This window comes from Acanthopagrus latus, chromosome 13, assembly GCF_904848185.1.
Source record: "Acanthopagrus latus isolate v.2019 chromosome 13, fAcaLat1.1, whole genome shotgun sequence".
In the NCBI taxonomy this organism is placed as follows: Eukaryota; Metazoa; Chordata; class Actinopteri; order Spariformes; family Sparidae; genus Acanthopagrus; species Acanthopagrus latus.
The window spans coordinates 2970461-2997590 of record NC_051051.1 but is presented as its reverse complement, the minus strand read 5'-3'; the positions used below and the strand labels follow the sequence as shown (position 1 = coordinate 2997590).

The 27130-nt window shown below is 39.7% G+C and overlaps 3 protein-coding genes across 5 annotated transcripts; 1 reads left to right on the top strand and 2 right to left on the bottom strand.

Moving 5' to 3' along the window:
- Positions 1-116: 116 nt before the first annotated feature.
- Positions 117-22779, bottom strand: LOC119031077 (Golgi SNAP receptor complex member 1-like). 2 transcript variants are annotated; one of them, XM_037119217.1, is made up of 9 exons: positions 22625-22779; positions 21530-21650; positions 21200-21275; positions 20878-20985; positions 20583-20674; positions 18636-18710; positions 1431-1460; positions 877-959; positions 117-565 (listed from the first exon to the last, which is right to left on the bottom strand). In XM_037119217.1, exons 1-9 carry the CDS (start codon positions 22671-22673, stop codon positions 441-443), a joined length of 759 nt encoding a protein of 252 aa, XP_036975112.1. In that variant the 5' UTR covers positions 22674-22779; the 3' UTR covers positions 117-440. The 2 variants fall into 2 exon arrangements, with proteins under 2 accessions (XP_036975112.1, XP_036975113.1); XM_037119218.1 differs by having other exon boundaries at positions 22555-22686.
- LOC119031076 (hyphally regulated cell wall protein 3-like) lies at positions 13382-16230 on the top strand. 2 transcript variants are annotated; one of them, XM_037119215.1, is made up of 10 exons: positions 13382-13509; positions 13693-13795; positions 14019-14108; positions 14461-14565; positions 14669-14761; positions 14883-14981; positions 15108-15206; positions 15448-15546; positions 15668-15766; positions 15895-16230. In XM_037119215.1, coding segments are annotated over exons 2-10 (774 nt in total). In that variant the 5' UTR covers positions 13382-13509; positions 13693-13707; the 3' UTR covers positions 15897-16230. The 2 variants fall into 2 exon arrangements, with proteins under 2 accessions (XP_036975110.1, XP_036975111.1); XM_037119216.1 differs by having other exon boundaries at positions 13434-13509; positions 13623-13795.
- Positions 22780-24819: 2040 nt separating the features above from the next.
- Positions 24820-27000, bottom strand: LOC119031307 (beta-crystallin A3-like). The gene is made up of 6 exons (XM_037119689.1): positions 26967-27000; positions 26564-26630; positions 26308-26426; positions 26078-26219; positions 25533-25675; positions 24820-25436 (listed from the first exon to the last, which is right to left on the bottom strand). The coding sequence occupies exons 2-6, from the start codon at positions 26600-26602 to the stop codon at positions 25289-25291; spliced, it is 591 nt and encodes a 196-aa protein (XP_036975584.1). The 5' UTR covers positions 26603-26630; positions 26967-27000; the 3' UTR covers positions 24820-25288.
- Between the last annotated feature and the right edge of the window lie 130 nt (positions 27001-27130).

Sequence of the window (27130 nt, the reverse complement as noted above, 5' to 3'; positions counted from 1 at the left end):
CACTGCTCTTGGCACTCTGATGTTGATGTTTATACATTTATACTGTATGACTGGTTTACTGTGCCATAGTTCTGCATGTCTGAAATAAACTTGAATGAGCATGACGAACTTGAGAATGAGCTCATCACCTTCATTTTTATTAGGAAGTACAACATCAACGGTACACGATCCCATCAAACGTGACTTTATACTCAAAGATTACAACAGGATACAAGCAGCAATATATAAAACTCCCAGATGGAAATCTTCTCATAATTCAGTAAAATAAATAAACTTCCAATTAAGACTTATATAAAAAAAAAAGTGATATACTTTCCCTTCCTTTCCAAAACAGTAATTTTTCACCTCTGTGAACTCTTGAAGTACAGCAGAAGGAAGGAGATATAAAAAAAGACTTGGTCAGATTTACAATTGATATTTTTGACTGTCTGTCGGTGTCATCAGTGGAAAGTGTAGAGCAACAGGAGTATGGTGCAGACGCCGATCACCCCGCCTAGGATTAAAGAGTCCCGCCTCTTGCGCAAATTGATTTTCTGGATGAGACTGTTGATGGCGGGGAAACGATCTGAGGGGCGGGGAAGTGTGTGGTGAAGGAAAATAATTAAGAAGAGTTTTCCCTTTCCTTGCAGTGAGTAAGAGACAGAAAGCAGCGGGGGGAAATACATCAGCACAGCTCCTAACGCAACCAGGAAAAAAGACTAAATGGAGCCTAATGGTTTGGTCTAATGTCCGTCATACCGGATCTCACCGTAAGTGAGGCTGTTATTCCGCTCAGCGTCCACAAATACTGAGGTTGTTAGACAGATTCACACAAGCTTACTCTCCAGAGAGCTCAGAAAGAAGGAGAACAACTGATAAAATGATAAAGAAGGATACTGGCCAAAGTTGTGACCCTGGTTTGAATGGACTTCAACATCCCACGCTGAAATGTGATGTTCTCTTTGGTAGCCATGGCGATGCTGGAGGGAAAGAAACCAGGAGGGGTTAGTGGCAGGAAGAGCTGCACCGAGCTGTCTGCACGGCATCACACCGAGACAGTTTGAGTGTTTCACTGCTTGTGATGTGACTAACGAAGAGTTAATTGGGAACAAAAGTGGTGGAGTTGGCTCAGTGGTTGGAGGCGCTGGATAAAGATAGCTGATTGTTACGTCTCGTTCGCAGGTCGTCAATTACTGACACTTTGGCTCGGTAGGTCGGACTGGCCACAAACCCAAAGTGTCAGTGTTTCTGACGACCTGGGAATGAGCCTCAACAATCAACTACCTTAAATAATGCTGTTTTAAGGTCAGGGTTAAGGGCGGGGTGGTTATGGTTAGACAAAGGTGAAGTCTCTGTCATGTCTATAAAAGTGACTAAATTATATGCGTGTGTCTGAGTTTAGTGAGTGAGAGAAAAAGGTGGCGGCGAGTGAACGGACCAATAAAACTCACCTTATCGCACTGTCAATAAGACTGTCTGAGCTGTGAACATGAAACAGAAAAGAGAGAAAAAAAACAGAGAAGTCAGATCAAGTTGCCTGAAACACTTCGATTTATAACATCTGAGACAAAGATTCACACCTAGAATCCTTCATCCATCCACATTTAGAGTTAAGACATAATTCAAACTCCATCTGTATTCATTTCAGGGGGCTGATGCCAATGCCAGTGAAAAATCCAAATATCGATATTGTACCTGAACATTTTTTGCAATGATTCCTAAGACGTGGCAAAGGTTTGTAACAGAGGAAGCTACTTTAGTCCCACTAAACTGTATTTTGGCATTTTAATGGTATCTCATATTTCCTGGCGATGTTGATGAAGGTGACGTAGCTCAGAGCAGACGAGGTGTTGCTGGCCGGAGCAGAGGGAAAGTTTAGAGGTGAAGGTTAAATAGTCAGAGAGGAAGAAGTCCTGGCTGCAGTGGGACTCAGTATATAAATCATTTCTTTCAGCCTTTCACTCTCAAAGCAACAGTTCTCATATTGGTGGATAATAGGCATCGTACATGCTGATACTGTTTTATCTGCCGGCCCACTTATCTGGCTGTAGAAGTATTACGCCAGCACACTGGGAAAGCCCTCGCCATGAAACCACACAGCTCTTTGGATCTATTACGATGAAAGGGGCACTTCCTGCCAGACAGGACAGAGTGCTGCTTAATGGAGGGTTTTTGGGTTCTGATTCGTCAAATCAGAACCGCATCGCAGCAGAGGCCAACAAATCGCACAGACGTACACACTGCAAGATGGTAAACTGATCCCTGCGTTACGTGTTTTAGGTGCAAACCAGACACACAGATGGATGAAACACAGCCTGAACACACACACACACACGCACACACACACACACACACACACACACACACACACACACACACACACACACACACACACACACACACACACACACACACACACACACACACTCACTTCGGCTGCCATTAGCTGCCGAGATAAGTGACGGACAGAAAAATGAGGCGTTCAGTCCAGAGCTCAGCTGAGCTTATAAAGGCAGCAGCGAGCATCCTGGCAGACTCCACTGGAGACCAAAAATCAATACTGTGCTTTATACTTCCTCCATCTCTTCGTCTACCTCTCTCCGCATCTATCCTCTTCTTCTCTCTATTCTTCAATTGAGTGCACAGGCAAGGCGGCTTCTTGCCTTTATGTTCTTCTTTCTATACTTAGTTACTACCTTTATACATCAAACTATCATCCGTCTTACACAACTTCACAAAGCAGTCTGGTCGCCGTCTATAAACCCGAGTCTGTCCGAGCCAGCCGAGCTCCAGGGTGCAACACTTCAAAATCAAACCATACAGCGGTGACGGAGTGACAAGTCTCTTAAGTTTTGTCACAAACTGAAAAGGCACTGTGACCACAAAGTAAACTTCATTAAACAAGCATTAATAATAAATGAAAAAAATAAAACCTGCATCACAGAAAGATGTGTCTAAATGATACCACACATCCCTCACAGAAGTAAACTGCATCGCTCTGCAAGCATCGTACTTGAACTGTGTACAATTATACTCGTGTGGATACTTCAAATTAACACTTTTAAAATACGGTAAGTGAGGCTGAAACACCAAAAGGCTGGACCAGGAGGGAAAGCAGAGTGGTACTGAAAGTTTGAAATGTGTTCGCTCGAACAACAATCACATTTGGTTGTTGGCAAGTTCAAAGACACGATGCCACAGATAAGATACGGATGCATTCCAGGGAAACGCTGGTTTGATGTGGCTGAGAGGCTGGACAATAGCGGCGGCTGGGAATATTTACAGCGAGTCATAAAGCTAATGGTGCACTGTGAAACACACCTGTTGTTAGTCACAACACAAATACCTTGTAGCTACTGATAAAACCATTAAACTAACAACACACAAGGAACCTGATTTTTAACAGAAAGTGAGTCTGGGCACCAACAACAGAAAACTACACTGAAAGAACATGGCGACTATAAAAGGCTGTTCCAACATAATTATGCAAAGAAAACAAAAAATGCTAATGCTAGTGACAAATGCTCCTCATGACCTCCCAGAGCTGAAGATGAAACCTGACTAATGGCGACTGATTAGGCAATACTCTGAAAACTGCCCCGTTTATTTTTGAAAATGATCTTTTAAAGCCTTCAAGCATTTATTTTCCCCCCAGTTCTGAGCTGAGTTGATACTTCTGGATGCCAAACAGCACTCTGCCTGTTATCTTACATTTTTGACTTTGCCAGTGGAATTTTCCTGATGCACCTCTGTTCATTAAACACTCCCTATGCCCTTTGGATTCTGGTGAAATGAGGGCACGATCTGAATCAATACCTGTTTAAGCCTGTAAAAGGATTACTGGGAACATCAATGGAGATGGCTTGAAAAACGTAACAGCTCTGGGACGTTTGTGCTATCAGCACACCAACTATGTGCTCCTTCAAAACTTGTGACATCTGTGGGACTGTGTGATAAAATTGCAGTTCCATCTGCCTTTTTCTTGTGCAATAACCATGCTGTGTAATCAGGTCAGGGGGATGGATGACCTTGGCAACAGAAAACTACACAAATTTGTTTATACTTTATACTTCTGGGCACTGAACAATAGGCAGCCTGTTGTAACCTTATCTTAACCTTCTGATATGATTAACACAATCCCTCCATTCTTTTTTAATTCTGTGGAATTGAGGTGACAAGCTAAGTCAATAAACCCTGTTAACCATATTTGGAAAGTTCCTCCTCATAAACATCATCAACGCGCATGTCCAGAACACTTGGACACTTGGTAATAAAAGCATCATCTCTGCCAAAGTCAACCAGCTCACGACTAACAGCTGAATCCTGCGGTAAGCTGAAGACATCCTCACATCTCTGTAAACTGCTTTCTTTAAAATACAACAAATGTGCAACTTTCTTTTTCATTTTTAATTGTGCGTTTATATTAAAGTTAAGCTACTAGACTAGAGCAGATGTACTTCATTTGATTGTAAGGATTGTTCTGACGATCACTGTTTAACTTTCCTCTTAGTGACTCTCTGCCTGTCCAGGTTTCAGCTGGAACGATGTCGAAAATTGGCAACGTGGACAATGTTACCACTTGTGTTAACACAGGGAAAATTGGTGCAGACAATACCTATAATGTTAAAGGTAAATGTGAGGCAGATTATATTTTTCTGTGAGGTTGATCTGACAGTTTCATTAAAGCTTTTCTCTCTCATGACTACACTCACAGCACGTGTCGGACCCAACATTCCTCTGGGCAACACCACTGACATCAAGGTCACAGCATTAAATACAGGGAACATTGGAGGAGGGAACACGTTCAACATGCAGGGTGAGTGACTCCTCATGTTGCTGGGACGGTATGTGGAGTTTGTTTTTGCTTCATCACTTATGTCTGATTCTTCACATTTCAACAGGGGGAATATCAGATGGTGCACTTGTCGGCAACACTTCTGGTGTTAATGCTGTGAATAACCAAGGAAACATTGCGACAGGGAATACTTATAACATCGGATGAGGCAAGAAGTCAGAGATGCTCCTCATTAAACACTTCATAAGACGTGTTCCTGTGAATGCATCAAGAGAAAACTATTATCTTAATTCTTTTTCAATATGATATTTTATTCTCTCTCTGGTGACATCACTGTTCTTTCTTGTTCACTTGCTCTCTTTCAGGAGATGAACCATTTGCTTTACGATCATATAACTGAACGCTCTAAGTAGTCGTAGCAGCAGCAGTTAGTAATAAGTACTAACAAATGTTAAATTCATGGTCTAAAGAAATGAGTGTGTCATTCATGAGATCAATGTAAAAGAAGCACAAATTAAAAAAATGTTTTTACATCTACTGTGTGACTGGCTGGTTTATAAAGCTTAAGTATGACTGATGATGCTGTACTCTTCTGTTAAGAATCATCAGATGAATATTAAAGACATACAGGTTATTATTATTGTCTATGACTACATGTGTCCTCGAGGAGTTTCCTTTATTCTTCATCCAAACATCGTCATAAATTTGTTTTGAATGCTAAACAATTTTGCCACAGTTTTTATCAGGAAATTGATGAATCATCAGTTGAATTTCCCAAATAAGTCTAATGTGACTCATAATGTCCCTTAAGGTTTTTTTTTTTTTGCAACCTCTGTCTTTTTTTCAAAACACAGTCACTTACTTTGTGCAGCTGCTCTGAGCACTAGATGAAAATCTCTCAAATTTCCAGAAACACTCTGGTGACATCACTGTCGCTTTAATTCAGGCAACCAATCATATATTAGGGTCGGCACTCATCACCTGTGTCCCTGGTAATCCAGAAAATCAAGGAGAAGCTTGTTCTGGCCCCGTCTGTGTCTCCTGATTTGTATCAGACATTAACTATGGAGGCAGAGACAGTAAGGCACATCTGAGGAGCAGACTGAATGTTTAGTGTGAGTGTTGAGATGACTGTCGTCCTTTTATCACTCAGGCAGAAAAGCCTTTTTCCTGCTGTGCTGTCAGCCGTCTGTTACCACGACGACAACAGATGTTTTCACTGCAGATGTTTCCTGAGTTGACTGACAATACAGAGCTGAATATTTTAAAATCTGAGTTTGTGTTATTCACTCATTAATACTGTAAATTTTGAAATTACTAGTTTGAATTTCTTCTCCAAAACTACTTAGTGGCCCTTTAATTTCTCTTCTAGCCTGTGACCCTGGACTTCGGTTCTGCAAATTCATTGATGTAACTTTGTCGAACAAACACTTGCTCTCGTCTTTTAGCGTCTCTGGAAATGAGGACGAAAGCTAAATCAGTAAACCTCTTTGAAACACAGATGAGAACGTCCTCCTTGTGCATCACAGACGTGTTCAGAGCTTCTGTACAGGATCCAGAGAACGCGACTGGTACTTCAGATCAACCTCACAGACTCTACATGTGTCAGTCTCTGACTCTGCTTCTGCGGTCCAGGTGAACTGCTCTGCCTTCATGTTTTTGTTTTGTTGACATTACATGTTACATATTAAGCTGACGCTGTGTTCCAGATGTCATAATGCTGAACAGTCCACCTTCAAACACATTACAGCCTGAGTAGCCTGAGCAGTAACAAGTGTGAACATGGGATTCAAAAGCACATTTTTTCTTCTGCCATCTTTCATCTTCTTCATCTTTTTAGCCTCATCCGTCTACATTTCAGCCCGACCGATCTCCAACATCTCTGTCAACAACCTGAACACTTCCATCGGCTGCGATGAAGGAAACATCGGTGAAGGGAATGAGTTCAATGTTAAAGGTAAGTGTAACACCTGCACACTCTGAGCGGCTGGACTGAGACTTTCTGTGGGGTCATGTGGAGACACAAACGTCTCTGATATTTATTCCTCTACAGGTGATAAAGGAGAAAATGTCTCTCTGGGTGAAATCAGCAACATTCATGTTTCTGGGACAAACCGAGGATGCATCGGAGGAAACAACAACTACACTGTGACAGGTAAGAGGTTGATTTCTGATTCATTTCTCATGTTCAGAGGTCATTACAGTACAGATCTGAGCATGATCAAGACATCTGTCTTGTCCCTTTGTTTCAGCAGCACAAATCCCAGCCAAGTCCAAGATTGGCAATGTCAGTAATGTTACTGTTGGTCACAACACAGGATCAATCGGCTCAGGCAACCGTTTTAATATTTCCTGAGGTAAGAAGAGAGGAAGATCACAGATTTACTGGACACATAAGATGCATCTTGAAAGTGTGACTGTTCATATAACATGTCTCTGGATTAATACTTTGTGTCAGTGCATTAGTGGTTTTGAAAAAGCGTTGTCTTAAATTCTTCTTTCTCTCCTTCCTTTCTCCATCTCCTCCTCTCTCTTAGGAAATCAACCTGATACAAATTATATCATCATAATTATAAATGTTAATTAAATTAGATAGTCAAGATTCTTCAGCTTAAGTATGAAGCACAAATTAATAAAAGTCAATAGGCAGTGTGAAAACCGTCTCATGGTTTCCTTCATTGTTTTTTCCTCTCCATTTTAAGCAGAGCACTGGGAACATAGGAAACATACATAACATGTCTGATTCATCACCATAATCCTGTTTAATGAGATGGATTTCCAGTCTACACACTCATGGTAGAAGCATTAAAATCAAGGAAAATTTGAATTAAAGGACATAAACACAAGGAACAAGTCAACAATATCAGGCAGGCTCCTGGTGGGATATGAAGCCACGTGGAGGACGAAACAAAACACACCAGCTAACAGCGACAGCAGCTGTGATCGTCAGACTAGTGAACTACTGTATTATGACAGAGTGACAGCATGGTGGGGCTGTATCCACATCTGTGGTTCGAGCTGTGATTGACGCTTTGATGATGTTAAACATGTTAAACATGATAAAAAGAAGCGTAAGATGTGGATCGTACAAAAGACACTTTCATATAATCAAGCAAAGTTGGAGATTACCAGTAAACCTCACACTTCTTATGAAGAATCTTTTGGACTAAAGGAACTTTAAAATATCAAACTGCAAGGACTTGAAGTTTTGCTCTGTTATATAATGTAATCTGCACAAAAACACAAAGTAACATCACGATTTACTCTGAGAACTTTTGACAATGACAGTTTACAGTAAAGGAACAAGAAACTGCAGAGGATTATTCAAATCAAATTAAATACTTTGTGGGGATTTCTTATTTCTGATTAGCAGCCACAAGAACTCGTGAGTCTGCATGAGTGTGTGTTCAAAGGACACAATGTGGTCCTGGAGAAACCCCTTGTAGTGGGAACTACAGAGACAGTTTTTCATACTAAATAAATCCAGATGGGTGCAAAGATGGATGTGGTCCAACCCATGACTCCAGAGTACTCAGGAATTAAGGAAGTTATAACTGCTGAGCAGTCATGGGTCAAACCTTGAACATGCTGATGGACATTTAGCCTGAACCCATCGAATACTGTCCAGCGACTGAGTGTGTTTGCTGTTCCCATCCCTCACATTACAGTGTCAAAGGTTACAAAACTCAAACTGAAAGTGAAACTTCAATTCAAAGTGTCAGACTGCAAACTTGTGACTCATGTTGGTTTTGTGGTTTCTGAATGGATTTCTTTTAAAAAGCAGTGCCATTAAAAAAAATACCCCAGTTAAGTAACATTGAAGCTTATAGCCATTGAATCGGCACCTAATGATTAAATGATTCCTAAATGAAATGCCTTAAATGTATAAACGTCATGTACCTCACATAAAACAATAAATAAGCTTTGTTTGAACCGATATGTACCAGTATTCATGAATTTTAATTTACTTATAGGTGGAAACATTGTTTTGCTATCTAAAGCCATAATGACATAATAAGGCACATTTTGTTTAAGGACGTAAACTTGATATTGTAAAACACAACACAGCACATTTCAGTGATGAAGTACACGGGTTCATGTGTCCACAGTGACTTAAAAAGGTATTTGAATAAGGTGAATAATGAATCACCTGAGGGAGTTCTGGATCAATCACATGCTCTCTAACATGCTGACTGTCAGAATTGTGTATATTAGTGGATATTTGTGGAGGCAGAGGCCTCATGCTACACAATGACTTTGTTATCAGTACTACGTAACATAATTAACAATAATTACAGCCACATTTGAATATTTTTGAGTACAATTAATAAATAAAGTTCTTGAAATGAAACTTTAGTTACTGTTCTCACATGTGGGAAAAAAAAACTGATTATCCCTGAACAAACATTTTCCTCCTTTTAAACCCACAAACACACCATCAACCACGTGAACAGAAGTAAGGATATAAGTCTTCTCTCAACAGCTCATCCCACAGCCCGGCACAAACTCCAGAACCAGCGGTGAGACAACATGTGTGTTTGTGTCTGAATCAGCTGCTTTCTACTGAACACATCAAATTTTCTATCTTGTTTTTAATCGTGCAATTTATATTGAGATCTCTTGTGCAGATGTAAAATAATCTGAGGGAGAAACAAGGGAACAACTTTACGACTGAATTAATTTTCCTGACGCTGTTTTACTTTTCTTTAGTGATTCTCTACCTGTGCAGACGTCTCCAGGAACGATGGCAAACATTGCTAATACAAAGGACATTAAGATTGCAGACAACAAAGGGCTGGTGGGCGCTGACAACACTGTTGGCGTTGAAGGTAAATCAGGGCAGGACTTTACTTTTCTGTCAGGTTGACTTGACAGTTTCATTAAATCTCTCTAATGACTACACTTACAGGTGGTATTGGACAAAATACTTCTCTGGGTAACACCCATGATGTCCATGTCTGCGGAACAAATGACGGCAGAGTCGGAGCAGAAAACCAGTATGACATAAAAGGTGAGTCTGATTCATTACTAATATTCAGATGAAAGCATCTGTCTGCCAACAATCTGAGTTTCTGTTGTTCACATTTTACTTTTTCTCAATCCTCATATTTCATCAGGGGGACTGAAAGACGGTGACAGTATCGGAAACGTCTCTCAGATTGATGTTGATCAAAACTCAGGATCCATCGGAGCCGGCAACAGGATTAACATCAAAAACTGAGGTAAGAAGATTTATTGGTCACTTTAGACAAATCTTAAAAATGTATTTCACATCCACGTGTTGTTTGTTCCTGTGAATGCATCGTTGGAATCTGATTTCTCTCATCAGTCTTTGTATTTGATTCTCTTTGTCTTTCTCCCTTTCAGGAAACGTCCTCTCAACAGATGGACAACTCTTCTAAAAAATTATGTTTTAAGATAAATAATTGAAATGCTTTGGTAGTGCTAGTAAAAGAAGGAGTAGTATTAGTTGCTGTGTCAAATTTTAGTAAATCTTTAACTCATGATTTCAAATTGGCAAACATGATTCTTTGATGAGCTGAATGTAAAATGAGTATCAATAAAAATCTGCTCTGTGATTCTGTCTTTGCTTGTTATTTTTTGTTTTTTATTCGTGAGTGACATAAAATAAAATAACTGATAAATAAAGAAGCTATTTTTTCCAAATAAAAATAGTCAAATTTGTTGGATCAGATATGTACTACTGATGTTCGTGCATTTCAATTTAATTTTGGGCAAACACATTGTTTTGTTATCTAAAGCCATGACGACATAATCAGACACATTTGTTAAAGGACAGAAACTTGATATTGTAAAACACAACACAGCACATTACAACGATGAAGTACACGGGTTCATGTGTCCACAGTGACTTAAAAGGTATTTGGTTTAACAAAATACATTGTTGAGCTAAAATGTGTTGAACTAAGTTAATGAATAATGTAAATAATGAATCACGTGAGGGAGTTCTGGATCTATCACATTGCTCTTTGTGAGTTCCTACGGAGACGACTGTCATAAATGTTAAATGTACTTATTGTGTATATTAGTGGATGTTTGTGGGGGCAGAGGCCTCATGCTACACAACAACTTTATTATCAGTACTGTGAAAACTTAACCAACATGAATTATAGCCACATGTGAACATTTTCTGTAAAAATGAAAAATAAGTTATTAAAACGAAACTTTGGTTGAAGAACTGTTCACATATCCCCTTCACACTATGTGGGGAAAAAAACTGATTATTGCTGAACAAACATGTTCAGAGTGTTCCTCCTTTTAAAACCGCAAACACCATCAACCACGTGCACCATGTACCCTAATATAAGTCTCTCATCAGCTCTACAAGCTCATCCCACAGCCCAGCACAAACCCCTGAACCAGAGGTAAGACAACATGCGTGATTGTTTCTCTGCTTCATGTCAGCGTCAACTGCTTTCTTCATCACATTTTCTAACTTGTCTGAGGGAGAAACAAACTTTACGACTGAATTAATTTTCCTGACACCGTTTTACTTTTCTTTAGTGATTCTCTACCTGTGCAGACTTCTCCAGGAACGATGGCAAACATTGCTAATACAAAGAACGTTGCCATTGGAGACAACAAAGGGCTGGTGGGCGCTGACAACTCTATTGATGTTCAAGGTAAATCCGGGCAGGACTTTACTTTTCTGTCAGGTTGACTTGACAGTTTCATTAAATCTCTCTAATGACTGAACATACAGGTGGTGCTGGAAAAGCTTCTCTGGGTAACGTCAATGAGGTCCTTGTCGGCGGAACAAATGACGGCAAAATCGGAGCAGAAAACCAGTATGGAATAAAAGGTGAGTCTGACTCATTACTAATATTCAGATGAAAGCATCTGTCTGCCAACAATCTGAGTTTCTTTTGTTCACATTTTACTTTTTCTCAATCCTCATATTTCATCAGGGGGACTGAAAGACGGTGACAGTATCGGAAACGTCTCTCAGGTCGTTGTTGGTCAAAACTCAGGATCCATCGGAGCCGGCAACAAGATAAACATCAGCTGAAAAATGTGTGTATTTGACATCCTTGTGTGTTGTTTGTTCCTGTGAATGCATCGTTCTGATTTCTCTTTGTATCTGATTCTCTTTGTCTTTCTCCCTCTCAGGAAACTTCCTCTCAACAGATGGATAACTCTTCTAGACATGTTTTAAGCTTAATAATTGAAATGCCTTAGCAGTAGTAAGAGTTGTATCAATAGTTGAAACAGATTTTAGCAAATGTTTAACTCATGATTTCAAAAATGACTCATGAGCTGAATGTAAAATAAGTTTCAATGAAAATAAAGTCCATCTACTCGAATCATTCTGTCTTGGCTCAATATTTTTTGTTTTTTATTTATTTCTGACATTGCTGCGTTCTGATTGATATTCAGTACAAGTACCAAGTAAAGTAACAAAATCAGCAGTTTTCAAAAAATAAATTATTCCAGAATTTAACTTATTTACTATTATTTGATCATATGCTGGTGATCTTCATCTTATTTCTGCAAAGTGTGAAAATGAATAACAGTGTGCTGAGTTGTTACATAACACAGATCTTACTATTTTTAATCAAGCATGTTTTTTGAGAGTTTGTCATCTTTAATTTGTCATTTTTGGACAGAAACTGACAACACAGGTCATAAATCTATTCCAGTTATAATCTAATCACTGGTCTGTATCACCCAGCTCTGTACTTGTAGCAGTTTGCTACTGACTGCGCTGATCATTCACTTTGGAAAATGCAGGCTAAAATGAACACGTGACTTAGTTAAATTCTGCATCTGTGAGGTCGTCTACATTTTCAAAGACACAACAAATAGTGACGGATGGATGTTGTTTTGAGGCTGTTGGTCAAAGAACCAACATTTATATCTGAGCTCAGTGCTAAAAATGAGATTCAGCTGTTGGATATGAAAGAAGAGATTCATGTGAAGATATCAAATGTTTTCAGACTTTCAACTGCACAGCTAGCAGAATATGACGACCTCAAGGATCTATGATATATAAAAATAAGGGAAATATATCTTATTATTTGGCTGTTTCTGAAATAAAATGTTAATTCATTTTTCACTTTACAACTGCTTGCAAACACTCAAACACTCAGTTTAAGCTGCTTTGGGCTGCATATGGGACAAACAGTAGAAAACAAAAAAACATAGTACTTTGTGGTTTGAACTGGACTGTAGATGTAGCTGGGAACCAATTGTGGGTAGTTTGAATCCCACTAATGTCAACATTCACATGGTTAAATTTAATATCAGTCTTGATAAGAACGTACTGCAGGTTTCAATGCAGCATGTATCACCATCATTCTGATCTTTTCATGAATGTAAAATATAAATCTAATGAAGTCATTTTGCTGGTTTTCATTTCTGACTTTTAAAAAGGATTCATTTATAGAACACCATTTTGAAAAGCATTAACATTTCCCACGTCGTGAAACATTTCCCCTGTTTGTATTAGTGTGTGTTAGAAATATATTCAGGATATAAATCTCACTAATCTGTAGGCAAATACAAAAATAATAATGTCCTGAGTTTTCTGCTTTGTCAGTTTCTACCATCTGCTAACAGAGCAGTGCTAGACGAACCGACCCTTCAGAGTCTGTGGGAAAACTTGTTGTGTTGAACAAAAGAGGAAGTTCTCATCATCGACACACGAGCAGGACACATAAATCAGTCTTCTCTCCTCAGATCATCAAACACGGGACAGACTTCTGTGACCAGAGGTGAGATAACAGCTGCATTTGTGTCTGTTTCTCCTTCTGTTTAATGTCAACATCAAATGTGTCTTTAATAACAACACAATAATTATCTTTTTAACTTTCTGTTTTACATTCAGGCATTCAACTGATCCTGTGACTGATGATGAACGAACTTATAGATACTGTTTTATTATTTTGGCTGTGTAGATTTCAGCAGGAACGATGGCACACAGCATTGGTAACACCAAAAACATCATCGCCGGGAGCAACACAGGGCAGATCGGTTCAGGCAATGCCATCAACATTAGTGGTGAGTTAAACCTTTGCACTCTAGCTGTTGTTGCTGTTTCACTCAGTTTTTAAAGTTGGTGCAATTATCATTGATGCAGAAAGTAGAAGTAGGCTGTTAATCCATTTCATATCTGTCACTTACGTCGAGAGACCAGCATCTCTACAACACATGCTGTGTGCTGTATGTTACAGTACGAGTATGATAATGTAAATTAAGTCTTGTTATTGTATTTCAAAACGAGGAATAAGATCCCAGTCAAATACTGGCAACTCAAGTGACACAAGAGGTGGAAGCTGCTCTGCTGGCTCCAAAGCTTCAGGGGATGCGAGTGGTGAGTTCTCTGTCGATCTATCATTGAGCTTCTATCACACTGTCGTACTCATGATGGACAGTGTTGGTTTATCATGATCAAAATCAGTACAGCAGAGATTTTCTCTTTTATATTTGCTGTTTTCTTCTTCCATGTTAATGCTAGTGGCAGCTAATGGAGCTAATGGCTCAAGGCCTGAGAAGTTTGGGAAAGATAATTTCTTTCAATCTCTGCGTCCCCAGTTTTTTTAATAAACTTTCAAAATTCTTTAAAATGGATGTTGACTCAAGTGATATAATTTGAGGCATTTCACCAGATTGTGTGCTAATCTCTCTGAAGTGAGGTCATTTTCTGATTCTCTGAATTTTAAAAGGAGGAACAGGAGCGCAGATAAATACTGGCAACTCATGCAGCAAGGGTTGTGGAACTGGAAGCGACTCTGGATCCAGTGCATCAGGAAATGCTGGCGAGATGAGAGGTGACTTCTGCGTCTCAAACTGCTAATGGGAAGTCAGAAGGGGAGGGCAGCGAATCTGTGCAGCAAGATTAACAGTGAATGCATCTATTTCTGTGTGCAACAGGAGAAAAAGCAATCAATGTTGGCAATGTGACTAACACGACCCTTGGGGACAATGCAGGAGACATCGGTGCAAAGAACACCTGCAATGTGAGCGGTGAGTCCCGTCTCTCATGTTGTTGGCAGGTTAATAAAAACAAGCAAATGTAAGATTTATAATCTTTACTGCTTTGTTATGGTTTAAGGGATTTTGTTGTATTTATCGATGAATTCAACAGGAGGAAAAGGAGTCAAAGTCGATATTGGCAACGTCAGTAACATGGACGTTGGATCAAACGAAGGAGACATCGGTGCAGGAAACAACTGTAACGTCAGTGGTGTGTACAGTCTCTCAGACTGTTGGGAAGTCAATGCAAAACGGGCATATTTGTGATTTCTGAGTGGTTATTTATGTATTAAGACTGAATCTGTACATTGAAGTGGTATTCAACGTTTTTCAACAGGAGGAAAAGGAGTCAAAGTGGATATTGGCAATGTCAGTAACATGGATGCTGGATCCAACATGGGAGACATCGGTGCAGGAAACAACTGTAATATACTGGGTGAGTTTTATGTCTCATGGGCAGATTAATTCTGTCTGTTAAGTTTCTGTGATTGAGACAGAAAACTTTTCAGACAGTTTCATAATCAGTTAAAAGTTCTTTGTAGGAGATTTAATCTCAATGTGACCAGTATCACAGGACTGGATATCACAGTGACACAATGACTTTATCCTTTTACTGCAGATGTTGTGAATGTTTGACTGTGATTCTCTTCCATGTTTTATTCTGAACATTTCAACAGGAGGAGAAGGAGTGAAAATAGGTATTGGAAACATCAGCAACGCAGCATTTGGACACAATGCAGGAGACATTGGTGTCGGGAACAACTGCAATGTGAGCGGTGAGTCCTGTGTTTGATGTGGCTGGGAAGGTAATTGCAGCTATAATGATGTTGAGACTGTAACCTTTACACTACGATCAAGTTTTGATAGTTTGTGTTCATTTTTTTTGTCAATCAACAGGAGGGAAAGGAGTTGAAATAAGTATTGGCAACGCATCACAAACAGGGATTGGCTTCAACTTGGGAGGCTTTGGTGTCGGGAACAACATCAACATCAACTGTAAGGACGAATTTTAGTTGGAACAACGTCACAGTTTGTCTGTTGTTCAACAACATGATCTGTGTTTGTGGAAATTACAAACCCAGGAATTTTCTATTCATTGTTTTTTCTCATTTTTTTTCTTTCAGGAAATCTCTTTCCAAAGATCATGGATCACAGTGACGTCCTGTTATTGGAAAGTAATGAAACAGAGTAACAAAAGCTTGTTTGTGACATAAAATCTGTGAACCTGTCCACTACTGATCAATGGTCTGATAAATGTGCTCACTGGTTTTTAACCCTACAGATTTCTGCCTGCCTTGTATCTTGTTTCATTTTCTTCATTTTCTTGTTTAATAACTACTAGATAATATGTAAAAGCATTAAGCACAATATTAATAACTAAACTCATTCACTGTACCTTAAAACTCATTTGTACCATATAAGTATTTGGATTTATTAAAAGCATCTCTTGTTGTTTAAAATACCGCAGTAGTTGTCATATTCAATCAGTTTAAAAATCACATTCATGTGAATATGAACCTGAATGGGAAACAATTAATAATAATTGTGTGTATACAAAATGATTATGAATTTTGGTGTTCTTTAACAGCAAGAAGTATATTTAGGTGTTCAGCACCTAAGTGGGTAAAGAGAATACATTTATACTGAGAAATTCAAGATTTTATAATTTAAATCATCATTCCAGTCTACATGTTTACATCCAGTCACACACCAACATCCATGCAATAATCCATTTAGTTCATGCTCTATTTTCATTTGAGAAAACTTGTGTTTTGTCAAAGTTTAGAGCAAATTAGAAATCTGACCTGATGTTTGGAGGAAAAGTCAGGGGATCGCCAAAGAAAAGAGGATTCAAATTGTACTAACATTTATCCAAAAACAGAGAGATATGATTCACACAGTGAAAAATCTAGTTGTGAATGACATATTGTGGCTTCAGAGTCACCAGATCTCAACATAACTGAACCAAATGGGAGATTTTGGACCGATGAGTCAGGCAGCGTACTGCACCACCACCATCAAAACACCAAATGCTGGAAGATACTGTTGAGGAACTGTGTCTTTCTCCCTTGTAGAGTTTATAAACTATGACACGGAGCGCTGAAGTTGCTCTGGAGGCTTGTATTGGTTCAAACACTAATGCATCAAAGAGAAGAGATTTCCAGAGTCAATCTGGTCGTATTTTAATGGATCAGTATCGACTAAAATAAATCCATTCAAAATCCAATCCTTTCTTTAGTGAAATCTTCAGCCTAATGGTGTTGCAGTCTGGTTACATGTTATGACAGCTGGGCTCTACAGTTCACACATACCAGTGAAAATGTTAAGTGTGTAATTCTGAAAAGTTATTTGGCTGCAGAATTGCAAATGACAATTCTGACACTGATGTTTGCAAAATGGAGGGATTAGCTAAACTCAGACAATTGTCATAGTCCACAGCTCTTATCAGCTGAGACTTATCAATGTTGATTCCATGAGTAACTTCACTCACCTGTGCTCAATAACAAAACACAGCATAAGTTTTGAGTGCTTTTGTAGTTCCAACAACTAAAAAAGATTGATTCATCTGCTTTCTAGTGGATCACAACACGTGAATTTGCTACATTTTTCCTTATTTATCATATCATAAAATATCATGTATTGTACTTATTATTAATCATATAATTTAAGCTTATAAACGTGATATTGTTACATCAGGACTTCCAGTATTTGGATCAAGTAGCTTGTTAAAAAAAGCACTGTCAGGTTTGGGGAGTTCTACAGCTCTTGTGTCATAACCTAAATACTTAGGTAAACATAAGGATCATAGTGAATGTGCTTTTGGCAAATACCAAATATTAAAGGACTCAGATCAGGGGCAAAAATACATTTTCAGAACATCCTCCACTAAAACATTATGTACTTGACTTCTTTCCTCTTTTCGTTCTAATGTCACACTTAAGCTCTCCACGACAAGAGCTCCAAGAAGCTGTAATTCACTTGACGCCATCTGCTTTCAGATCCTTTTCTCACCACTTCTCCTGCTCTACTTCTGCTCTTTTGTTTTCATTTGATGTTAAATCGTCCCTTTGTTTGAGAAAAGCCATGAGAAAGTGCATGAAAATCATTTTATAAGCCACAAAGACACGTGACTGATAACATGTCACGTAAAGCACTCGTACGTCTACGTGAATGTTCGTCACGTCATCATTCATTCACCGTTCTCTCATGTCAAACTCTACAGCCACAGAAAACCATCACGTAACAAACTGCCAGTGAAATATTTCCAGTTTAGAAGTACACAATAAAAGCACAGCTGAGACGATGAGGCCTAAGCTACGTACAATCATTGTTTGACATCTTTCTAATAGTTTAGAAGTATATTCAGACATATAATGTGGTTGCACTTGCACTGCACATTGTCCAAGCGTGGACTGTTGGCCTTGACGGAGACCCTTCTAGTTGTCTATGCTTTTAATATTCCTCTGAGTTCAGTCAACAGAAAGTGCATGAGAATCAAATGATCGGCCACAAGGTAACGTGATTAACAACATGTTTAGTAAACCACTCACATGTTTGAGTGCATGTAGACATAAACACACAAATACCAGCACATACTATACTGGTAGACATGTTTCCTACCACAATACCCTCTCTTTCACACGTACACTGCAACCCTAACCTGCCAAGACCCTCGTACAAAAGAAGAAAGAGGAAGCGACAAGCGTATTGATGACGTTTCAACAAGTAACTATACAAACATGTTGCCTGCATATTGCTTTCCACTTTTTCAGTGATAATGTGGATACATATCAAACACATGTAGTACTGATATCAAAGCTCATTTGTAATGATGCATGTCACAACTGTTTAAGAAATGTCTTACTTTCTCAGATGTTCGTGTTCCTTTAGGAAGAGCTCAGTCCTTCTGTTATTCACTCCTGAGCCGCTCTTGTAGGACCTGAGTAAGACGACAGAGAGAGACAGAAACGTCAAATGACTGGAAACTGGATTGAAAGACTAGTAATAGGTTACAGCAAATGGAAGATTTATTCAATAGAGACAGTTAAGAGCAGACAGGAGATGTGGAGTAAGAGAGAATCGTACCAGAGACACTGAGGTCAGGTGAACGTTTGACTTCATGTTGGTGCTTGATGAACATGAATGTGCCTGATTAGTCTCACTGTAATCCATCCAAAAGTTTTTCACACTGAGCTAAAAACCATAAATGTCAACCTCAACTTGGTCTGAAGTCAGTTAACTTCACTGCCTGGGACTCTCTGATGTTTGTCCCAATCCATCCAGCAGATGCTGAGATAACTTAAAACTTTGATCTACTGGGGACACCAGATATCAGGGGTGGCTACATCTCCCAGAATGCACCATTAGCACAGAGTGACATCACTGGAGGCACTTTATCAGATTACACACAACTTCCTCTGGAGACACAAAAGGCTTCATACTACTGTTTTTAAATATGCAGCAGATGGGACCCAAGATGTGAAACACACCTTAATGTATGAAATTGGTAGAGTTACCTTTTAAGAAACTTTCAGTTTCAAAGTCTCCACAAAAAGTCTTTCCCCAATATCTGTTTGAGTCTGAAAGGATTTTCTCACTGCCTCCTATTAACAGATGCCTGGATGCTGATTAGGTACTTCCTGTGTTAAAGCTTTTAAGTGATCAGTTCTGCTTAACCCACGATTGTCCTCCATCTCTTATTTACACCATCCCCTCCATATTTGGACTAATCATCAATTCATCAACCATTACGTCTTCTGGTGCCTCTCTCTTCACTGCTCCTCCACACCCACCATCTCTGAGAAAGTAATTACAATACACTCTCATCATTTTTGTAATCAGTCATCAGACCAGGGCGACGTTTGCCTCCCCCTCTCTCTATCTCCATCTTGCTCCCCATCTTGTCCTCAGATAAAGCAATTCTCTGTATCAGGCAGGCCAGATGTAACCACTATCTCTCAGCTTCGCCTGAATAAAAGCCTTGTGGTTTGATTTACTGTAGAAGGCACTTAGGAGTGATATCCCAGGAGAAAGGGAGAGATACAGACACTGAGAGAGAATGAGACCAGCAAAGAGAGGGAGGGAGATTGGCGAATAAGAGGAGGTACCTCTTATTAGAGGATGAAACATTATAGAGGGAATGAATACCATGAAAGGGCGGAGGAACTCAGGAACTAACTGGACATTTCTGCCTCCTCCTGGTTAAGGATAACATAGCAAAAGTCCACAGAGGAGAAGGAGATGAAAGATGCAAAAGATAAAAGATTGAAAATATAAATGTTAAGAAACGGCACGGAGAAAAAACAGCAAGTAAAGATATAAGCAATGGATATAAAGGATTAACTGTGCCAACATAAAGCAGACGTACACACAGTCTCAAAAGGGCAGGTAATAATATGACAATAGAACTCAGGTTAGGAAATTAAAAATACATTTCACATTCAAAACAACAGAATAGGGGTAAGTACATGTCAAAGAATAATACTTGAAAAGAATGTCATAGAATATTCAGAATAACAGAAGAGTAACACTAGAAATGTGGGAAGAAGCCAATTTGTTCGAGACCTAATAGGCGAGAAGAAGGACTTCAGCCCTTGATTTGATTGACATTAGAACAGGGGATATATAATCAAGCTTTTTAAATCTTATGAGGACTATAGCATCTCTATTTTGCACTGTTGGGTTTTTATCAACAGTTCTTTGATTTCAAATGTTTAAATAAGTGTCTGGTACGAGACACACAAACTGCAGAATCCAGAAACATGGTTTATATAATCTTTTCATTGTAAAGAGAAGTATGATGGTGTCTTACTCAATGTCTCTGTGAACAGAGCCTAGTAGATCCTCGCGCTCTCGCCAGCTGAAGAAGTTGTTTTTGGTCTTATGGAACTCGTGAGTATAGTCCTACAGAACAAAGCATTATCAAATAAAACACGGCAAGACGCGATGATACTGACAGAACAACAGAGAGCCATGTGTGACAATTTCATCGATGTTTCTTCTTTAGAGTATGTGATGAAAATACTTTAAATGGTTATGTAAGGAGCTGAAATACAAAAAGTACAAGAAATACAAGCATTACAAGAAAGCGAAATAATTGTATGTACCTGTAAAATGTCTCTGTGTCTCTGTAAGGTGTGCATCAATGCAGCATTATGTGACGAAGCTCCTGGCGTGTTTGTATATTCTGCCATTTTGTCGTTGACTGCTGTAAGCTGCAAAAAAAAGTTGTTGTTTTTTTTAAATCACAATTAATATCAAGTAAATACCTAAAAACATTTATTTTGGGGTAAATAGATAATGTTAAAAGAACTCTGAAGATTATAAATAACTTCACGTCACTTACATAACAGTTCATATTGAGAGATACCCTAAGTAATTACTCAATTACATCTTTTAGCGACCATTTCTGTGTGGTATTTGACTTACATTGGCCAACAGCTGCTCCAGCTCAGTAGTCATGGCCACAAGCATATTGTCTTGAGATGGGCCGACAGAGTCAGACCTGATGTAAGGATGAAGGGAAAGGAATGCTTAAATTTAAATTCAAGTTTAAGATCAATAATTTCTTTGTTACCAAATTGCTTGATTGTGTGTTTACACTTAAACACCTAAAGTGTTGCCTTTGAAATTTAAGATTTTTCACATATTCTGAAACCACAAATAAAATCGCAGTATATTTAATTGGAGCAGACTGAGCTCATTTGGCAGGTTTGGTTTAAGCAGAAAAAGTCAGTGTGCATCCACAGTGCTGCTGACCTGCTGTCTCTTGTCCGCTGGTCCCGGTTGCTGCTGCTGCTGTAGCTGGTGCAGAGCTTACTGAAGGAGACCAGCTTGAGGTCCAGCTCATTCTCCAGCTGTCGGGCCTGTTTGCGCAAATCTGAGTGAAGCAATAGAGAAACTCTCAGGACAAACAGTTCAAGATGGAAGCAGACATCCCAGATCTGACTGCGGGAAAGAATTACTTGAGTAAAAGTCACCCTTACAAATAGCAGTGGAAGTATAGAGTAGCAGAAAATGAAATGCTCAAGTGAAGCACAAGTATCCTCAAATTTTGCTTAATCACAGTCTTTGAGTAAATGTACTTTCGTGTGTGTGTGTGTGTTTCTATAAATAAACAACCCACAGACTGATCTGACCAGGAAGTGGCTTCAAGTTTGCTCTGTTGGCATTAAGTTGTAAATGTCAAGGGACATACCAGGAAATCGTAGTGTGGTTTTTAAGATGGCACAAAAAAAGACATTGGCTAGTGTTGAAATAATACTTTTTTTGGGTCACACTGTTGTTGCCCAAATCCCTGTCGATATAATCAGTACCAATCAGTAGCATGTGGAACGAATACTGCCTGAAAAGCTCGTAACATTAAAGCTGTTGGTAGTGATAACATGGATATTTTAAATAATTGATAACGGCCTAAAAACTTAAGACAGAACAATACATTAACATATTATTCATTTGTTTAACTGTCAACTCTGCCAGACCTTCGCTAGAATACAACTTTAATTTTTTCCTGCAAACAGGTGGTCAACATCGGGTCAGACAGCCAAGTTAAATTAAACACTCTCCGGCACAATTTTAAGCTAACTCGGTCAGTTGAACGGAGCATTTAAGCTAACAGTTAACAGTTAACAGTTAACAACTGACAACTGCCGTTAACTCTAAAGTTCGACGGCTAACAAGCTAACAGGTTAGCCGCAGAAACAGCTATGCTAACCGTATCTCCTCCCCGCGGGCATAAAGTTATTTAGCATGACGTCTCACGGATTGTATTAAATGTGTCTGACCTCCATGACGATCAATAAGACGTGTAAAAGCAGACAGTTGTTGTAAAATGGATGCTGTAACGTGATGTACCTTCCCAGTAGTTGCTGCTGGTTGCCATGTTTGTTGTTGACCATGTCATCACGGGCCGTAAAGAAGACCCAACTGTCGCAATTCTTGTTTGAGCCACAGCGGTCTCTGCTGGTTTTTGGCCGCAAGCGCACCACTTAGATAATCCATTTGAAACTGGACAACAGAGGGTTTATAGATGATTAATCATAATTATTATTGATTAGTGGTTGAAATACGGTCATGTCGTGTTTCCCCCTCATTTAGCTCCAATATCTGCTCTTATGAACCTAAATGATGCTTTTACAAGCTCTGCATTAACATTCACAGACATTATGAAATAAAGATATTTAGTATGAGGCTGTAATATGGTGCATTAGTATGTGAGCGGTATATTCATATTGAAGGTGGTTTACTTTTAGCTCAATTAATTACAGTATATTTTCCCATAATTATGTATAAGTGAGTCAAAATGTGGACATCTTGCTTTTCGGTTATAATATGTCCAATAAAAACCCAAATTTTGCACAATAGTAACTTAATTCTGATGCAGTCTACAAACAGCGTGTTACTCATTGATCCACAGAGGTCTTTACTGGATCATGACTGTCTGGCAGACTGACACTTGAAAACATTTCCTGACTTCCCATGTCCTTAGAATCCTTTCTTTTTTTTGTTTTGTTTTGTTTTAGTTCATCCATCTTGGATTTTCCCCTTAAAAACCTAACTTCTGGTAAATGCAGGGGCGGCTCCTCACACAGGCAATATACGTTTTTATAGAGAGGGTTGTTCATGTCATTCTAACATTAACATGATGACATTTTATTCTTGAAAACATAACAAAAAGTAGTATGCAGTAAGTATTTTCTGATTTACAGAGTGATGAAAACAGATATTCAAGAGTCCCTCTGTAAAGACCTTTGACTCTGATATGTCAGCACACTTTTACTGAACTTTATGCAAGAAAAAGCTTCATTCAAGAAAAAATGGTCTTACAGGAGAAAGGTCTGAAGGTCTTTGAACAAGTTAAAGGAAACTGTGATGTGGTCCAGGCCCGACACACAGAGAGTCAGATTAAGGAGCAGTTTAAGGAGCTTCATCAGTTTCTACAAGAGGAAGAAGAGGCCAGGATCTCTGCTGATGGATGATGAAGAGGAAGACTGAAGCTCTGGGTAAAGACACGACCAGAACCTCAGAGGGGGAGCTGAGGGCTGAAGAAGTCTCATTCCTGCAGAACTTCAAGGCTGCAGTGAAGAGAGTCCAGCAGCGCCCCCTGCTGGAGGATCTAGAACTGTCCTCAGGAACACTGAGGGACCAGGCCAAACACCTGGACCACCTGAGCCACAACATCTGGAACAAGATGTTGAACCACTCCTGTGGCTTTTTGCTTTTATCAACAGCAGAAATAATTTCCAACATTTACTCTTTAGTTTTTCTCTATTGCCAGTCAAACACCTGAGGGGTGGTCCGGGGTTCATCACATCAACAACCAACACACACACACGGGTTCCAGGTATCTAAAGTATTTATTGGAAAACCAGTGAATCAGTCCTGAGGGGAGAATGAATGTACCAATTTAAAAAATAAATAAATAAGTAAATGTTTAATGGAATCAGAAGTTACCTTTGCTTCTCATATCAGAGGGGTTTAAGTGTAAATGATAGAGACTTGAACTAACTGGTTACTGTATGTTCTCCTTCATTTTAGGTAAATGTTTAAACATTGACAGTGTTTTAATTATAACTGGTGGTTTTGGTTTGTTTAGTATTCAGTACACATGCAGTTCAACAACACTGGTCAAACTGATCCTAATGCAATTTGTGTCGATATTTAATCAGTTTTATTTCCCCCTCAACAGATTTTAATTGTTGTTTATTGTTTTACATCATCTTGTTTTGTTTATTGATGTATTCCAACTCTCTGTTTCATGTGTATTCTGCTGAAATATTTAATCCCTTTTCTTCAATATTGCTGATATTTTGTGCACCGTTTTATACACATTCCCCCCAAAATTCAGGATATTTTGAGAGTTCTCTGTTCTCTGGATCTGGACGGGTCAGCGGGGTTCAGACGTGTTTGTTCTCACTCAGTTTGAGCTGTTTGTCGCTGGTGTCAACGTGTCAGTGGAGAGAGGCGAGACACAGGTGTGATGGAGGTACATGTCACTCGTACTGTGAATTTCTGTTTCTTTGCTCATTCTCTTTATTCATCGTCTTGAACATATGCAGTCATGGAAATCACAGTAACAGCAAGACTGGTGGTTGTATTGATGTAGAAGACAATGAGGACGATCATGATGATGATGATGTCATCAATGGTGGAGGTGAAAAAAAAGAGCAAAAACTTTGAGGTGTTCTCACAGTTCTGCAGTCGCCCCGGCAGAGGCCTTTCTTTCACACTGATTCAGCTTTTTCTCTCAATTCTGTCATTCCTATTTTCTGTCTTTCTTACATCTTTCCTTTCTTTTGTGATGTTTCTTTAAAAAAAAAAGTGCTGTGAACAATTGACACCAGTAAGCACCTGAACTCCAGCTCAGGATCCCGCCGAGACTAGCTGGACCGACGGAGCCGGAGGTTTTGGGGGAGAGGAGGAAGAGAAGGTGGGATGGAAGTGCCAGAGGAGGGAGAGGAGGAGAGGAAGGAGGAGGAGGAGGAGGAGATTTGGAAATGTGAAGGAAATGCTCCCCTCTTAGTGCTGGATCCTCCTGATGGACTGAATCTGGGGAGTCTGGGAGTGGGAGCCAAACTCACGGTAACACTTGTACTCTCCTCCGCGACAGTCGCACTCCATGATGTACTGGTGTCCGCGGTATCCAGGGTACTGGTAGCACACAAAGCTGCAGGGAAACACAAGAACATGTTAAAAAAAACTTAAGATAGTGTCAAGTAGCTGAAGGTGTGTAAAGCTTCAAGCACGATGGCGATGGACTTACGCTCCGCTCTGAACGTGCATGGATCCAACCTCGTTGTTGAACCAGCCCATGGCCTGCAGAGAGGGGTAGTCATCGCACATCTCGAACTGGCGACCCATCATGTTCTCCATCTCGTAGATGGTCATGCGGGACTCCTTGTGGCTCTGTGCAAAGGAGGAGGAAGAAGGTTTAAGCACATCTGTTGCTCGTGGTGGGGGGAGATATGTCCTAAAAATAATATTGCGATATTTTTAGGCTGTATCTGCAAATGAAATCTTGTCAGGGAAGTAATTATCATAACATGTTTCCATTGTAGGAACTATTTGGACTTTAACAAAATATCAACACAATGAGATTTTTGATAAATCATCAGTGAAGTGGATATAATGATGAAAGTGTGTAAAGATCACATCACTTCCTGTAATCCAGCCTTTAAAACCAGGAAAAGACATCATCACATCACAATGACAGGATCCAAAATCTAAGACCATAAATACTTTCATATCACGATAATGATATACATATTTCCAAGCCCTCGCTGTTCCTGTGTTGTATGTTAAACCTACAGCGCAGCAGATGGGCCTGAAGGAGATCATCCTCTCGATGCGGTAGGAGTTGCTGCCGCTGTAGGCCTCAAAGCGAGGGTAGTCTCCCTTCTCCAGGACAAACTGCTGTCCGCAGAAGCTGGAGTGCTCGTATCCCACCCAGCTGCAAGCAGAAAGTGAAAATCATGAAGTCAGAAACCGAGGAGATACAAAACCCAAGGCCCTCAGAATCTCAATCTCTGGATACGTACGCGCCACACTCGACCTTCAGGGAACGGATGTTCTCCATGCCACACTCCATGATGTTCTGGCAGCAGGCGGTGAACTCCATGCGTCTGCCCTGGAAGTACTCCTGGTCGTACACGGTGATCTGCACAGCACAAAGGTGACGCCATAAACGTACGCAGAAATTTGAAACAGCACTGCACCTGATCATGCATCTCAACCTCCTGCTGCCCCCTGTGCTGATGGGTAATGTAGTGCTCAGCATATGTTACATAAGCTTACCTTCCAAGGGCCCATTGGCATAACGTTAGTCTGAGCCATTATTGTGGTTTTTTTTTTTCAGTAGTACCTGCAAGAGAAAATACACAGACAGTCAGGGAGAAAATACTAAAAAAACAAATCTGTATATTAGTTTTCAGCTAATCTTCATCCAGTCTGCTACTCTGGGTGGCACTTCAACTTTTTCTTGTGTCTCACAGGAAACTCCACTATCAGCCCATAACGTCAAGACAACAGTGTCCTCCTCTTGATTTGTTATAACCGCCTGACTTTAAATGACCTTATTTGCAGTAAAGCGACTCAGATTAGACTCCCTGTTGTTAGTTGATATACTGGACCAGAATACATCACTACATCATGTCCATAGTTGGGAAACTGTTCTGTACTTTGAACTGGTTTGACCTACCCAAACTGGTGAGCTGTGTGTCGCAGTGTTCCACTGAACGGTCTGCAGAGACGGTGTGTGTGGGGGTATATATACACCCGCGGGTGTCGGGGGCCGGGGGGCAGGCTCGGCTGGACCCGTGTCAGCACTTTGCTTTGGACTCCATTGTTTAGTTGTGTGAGCCA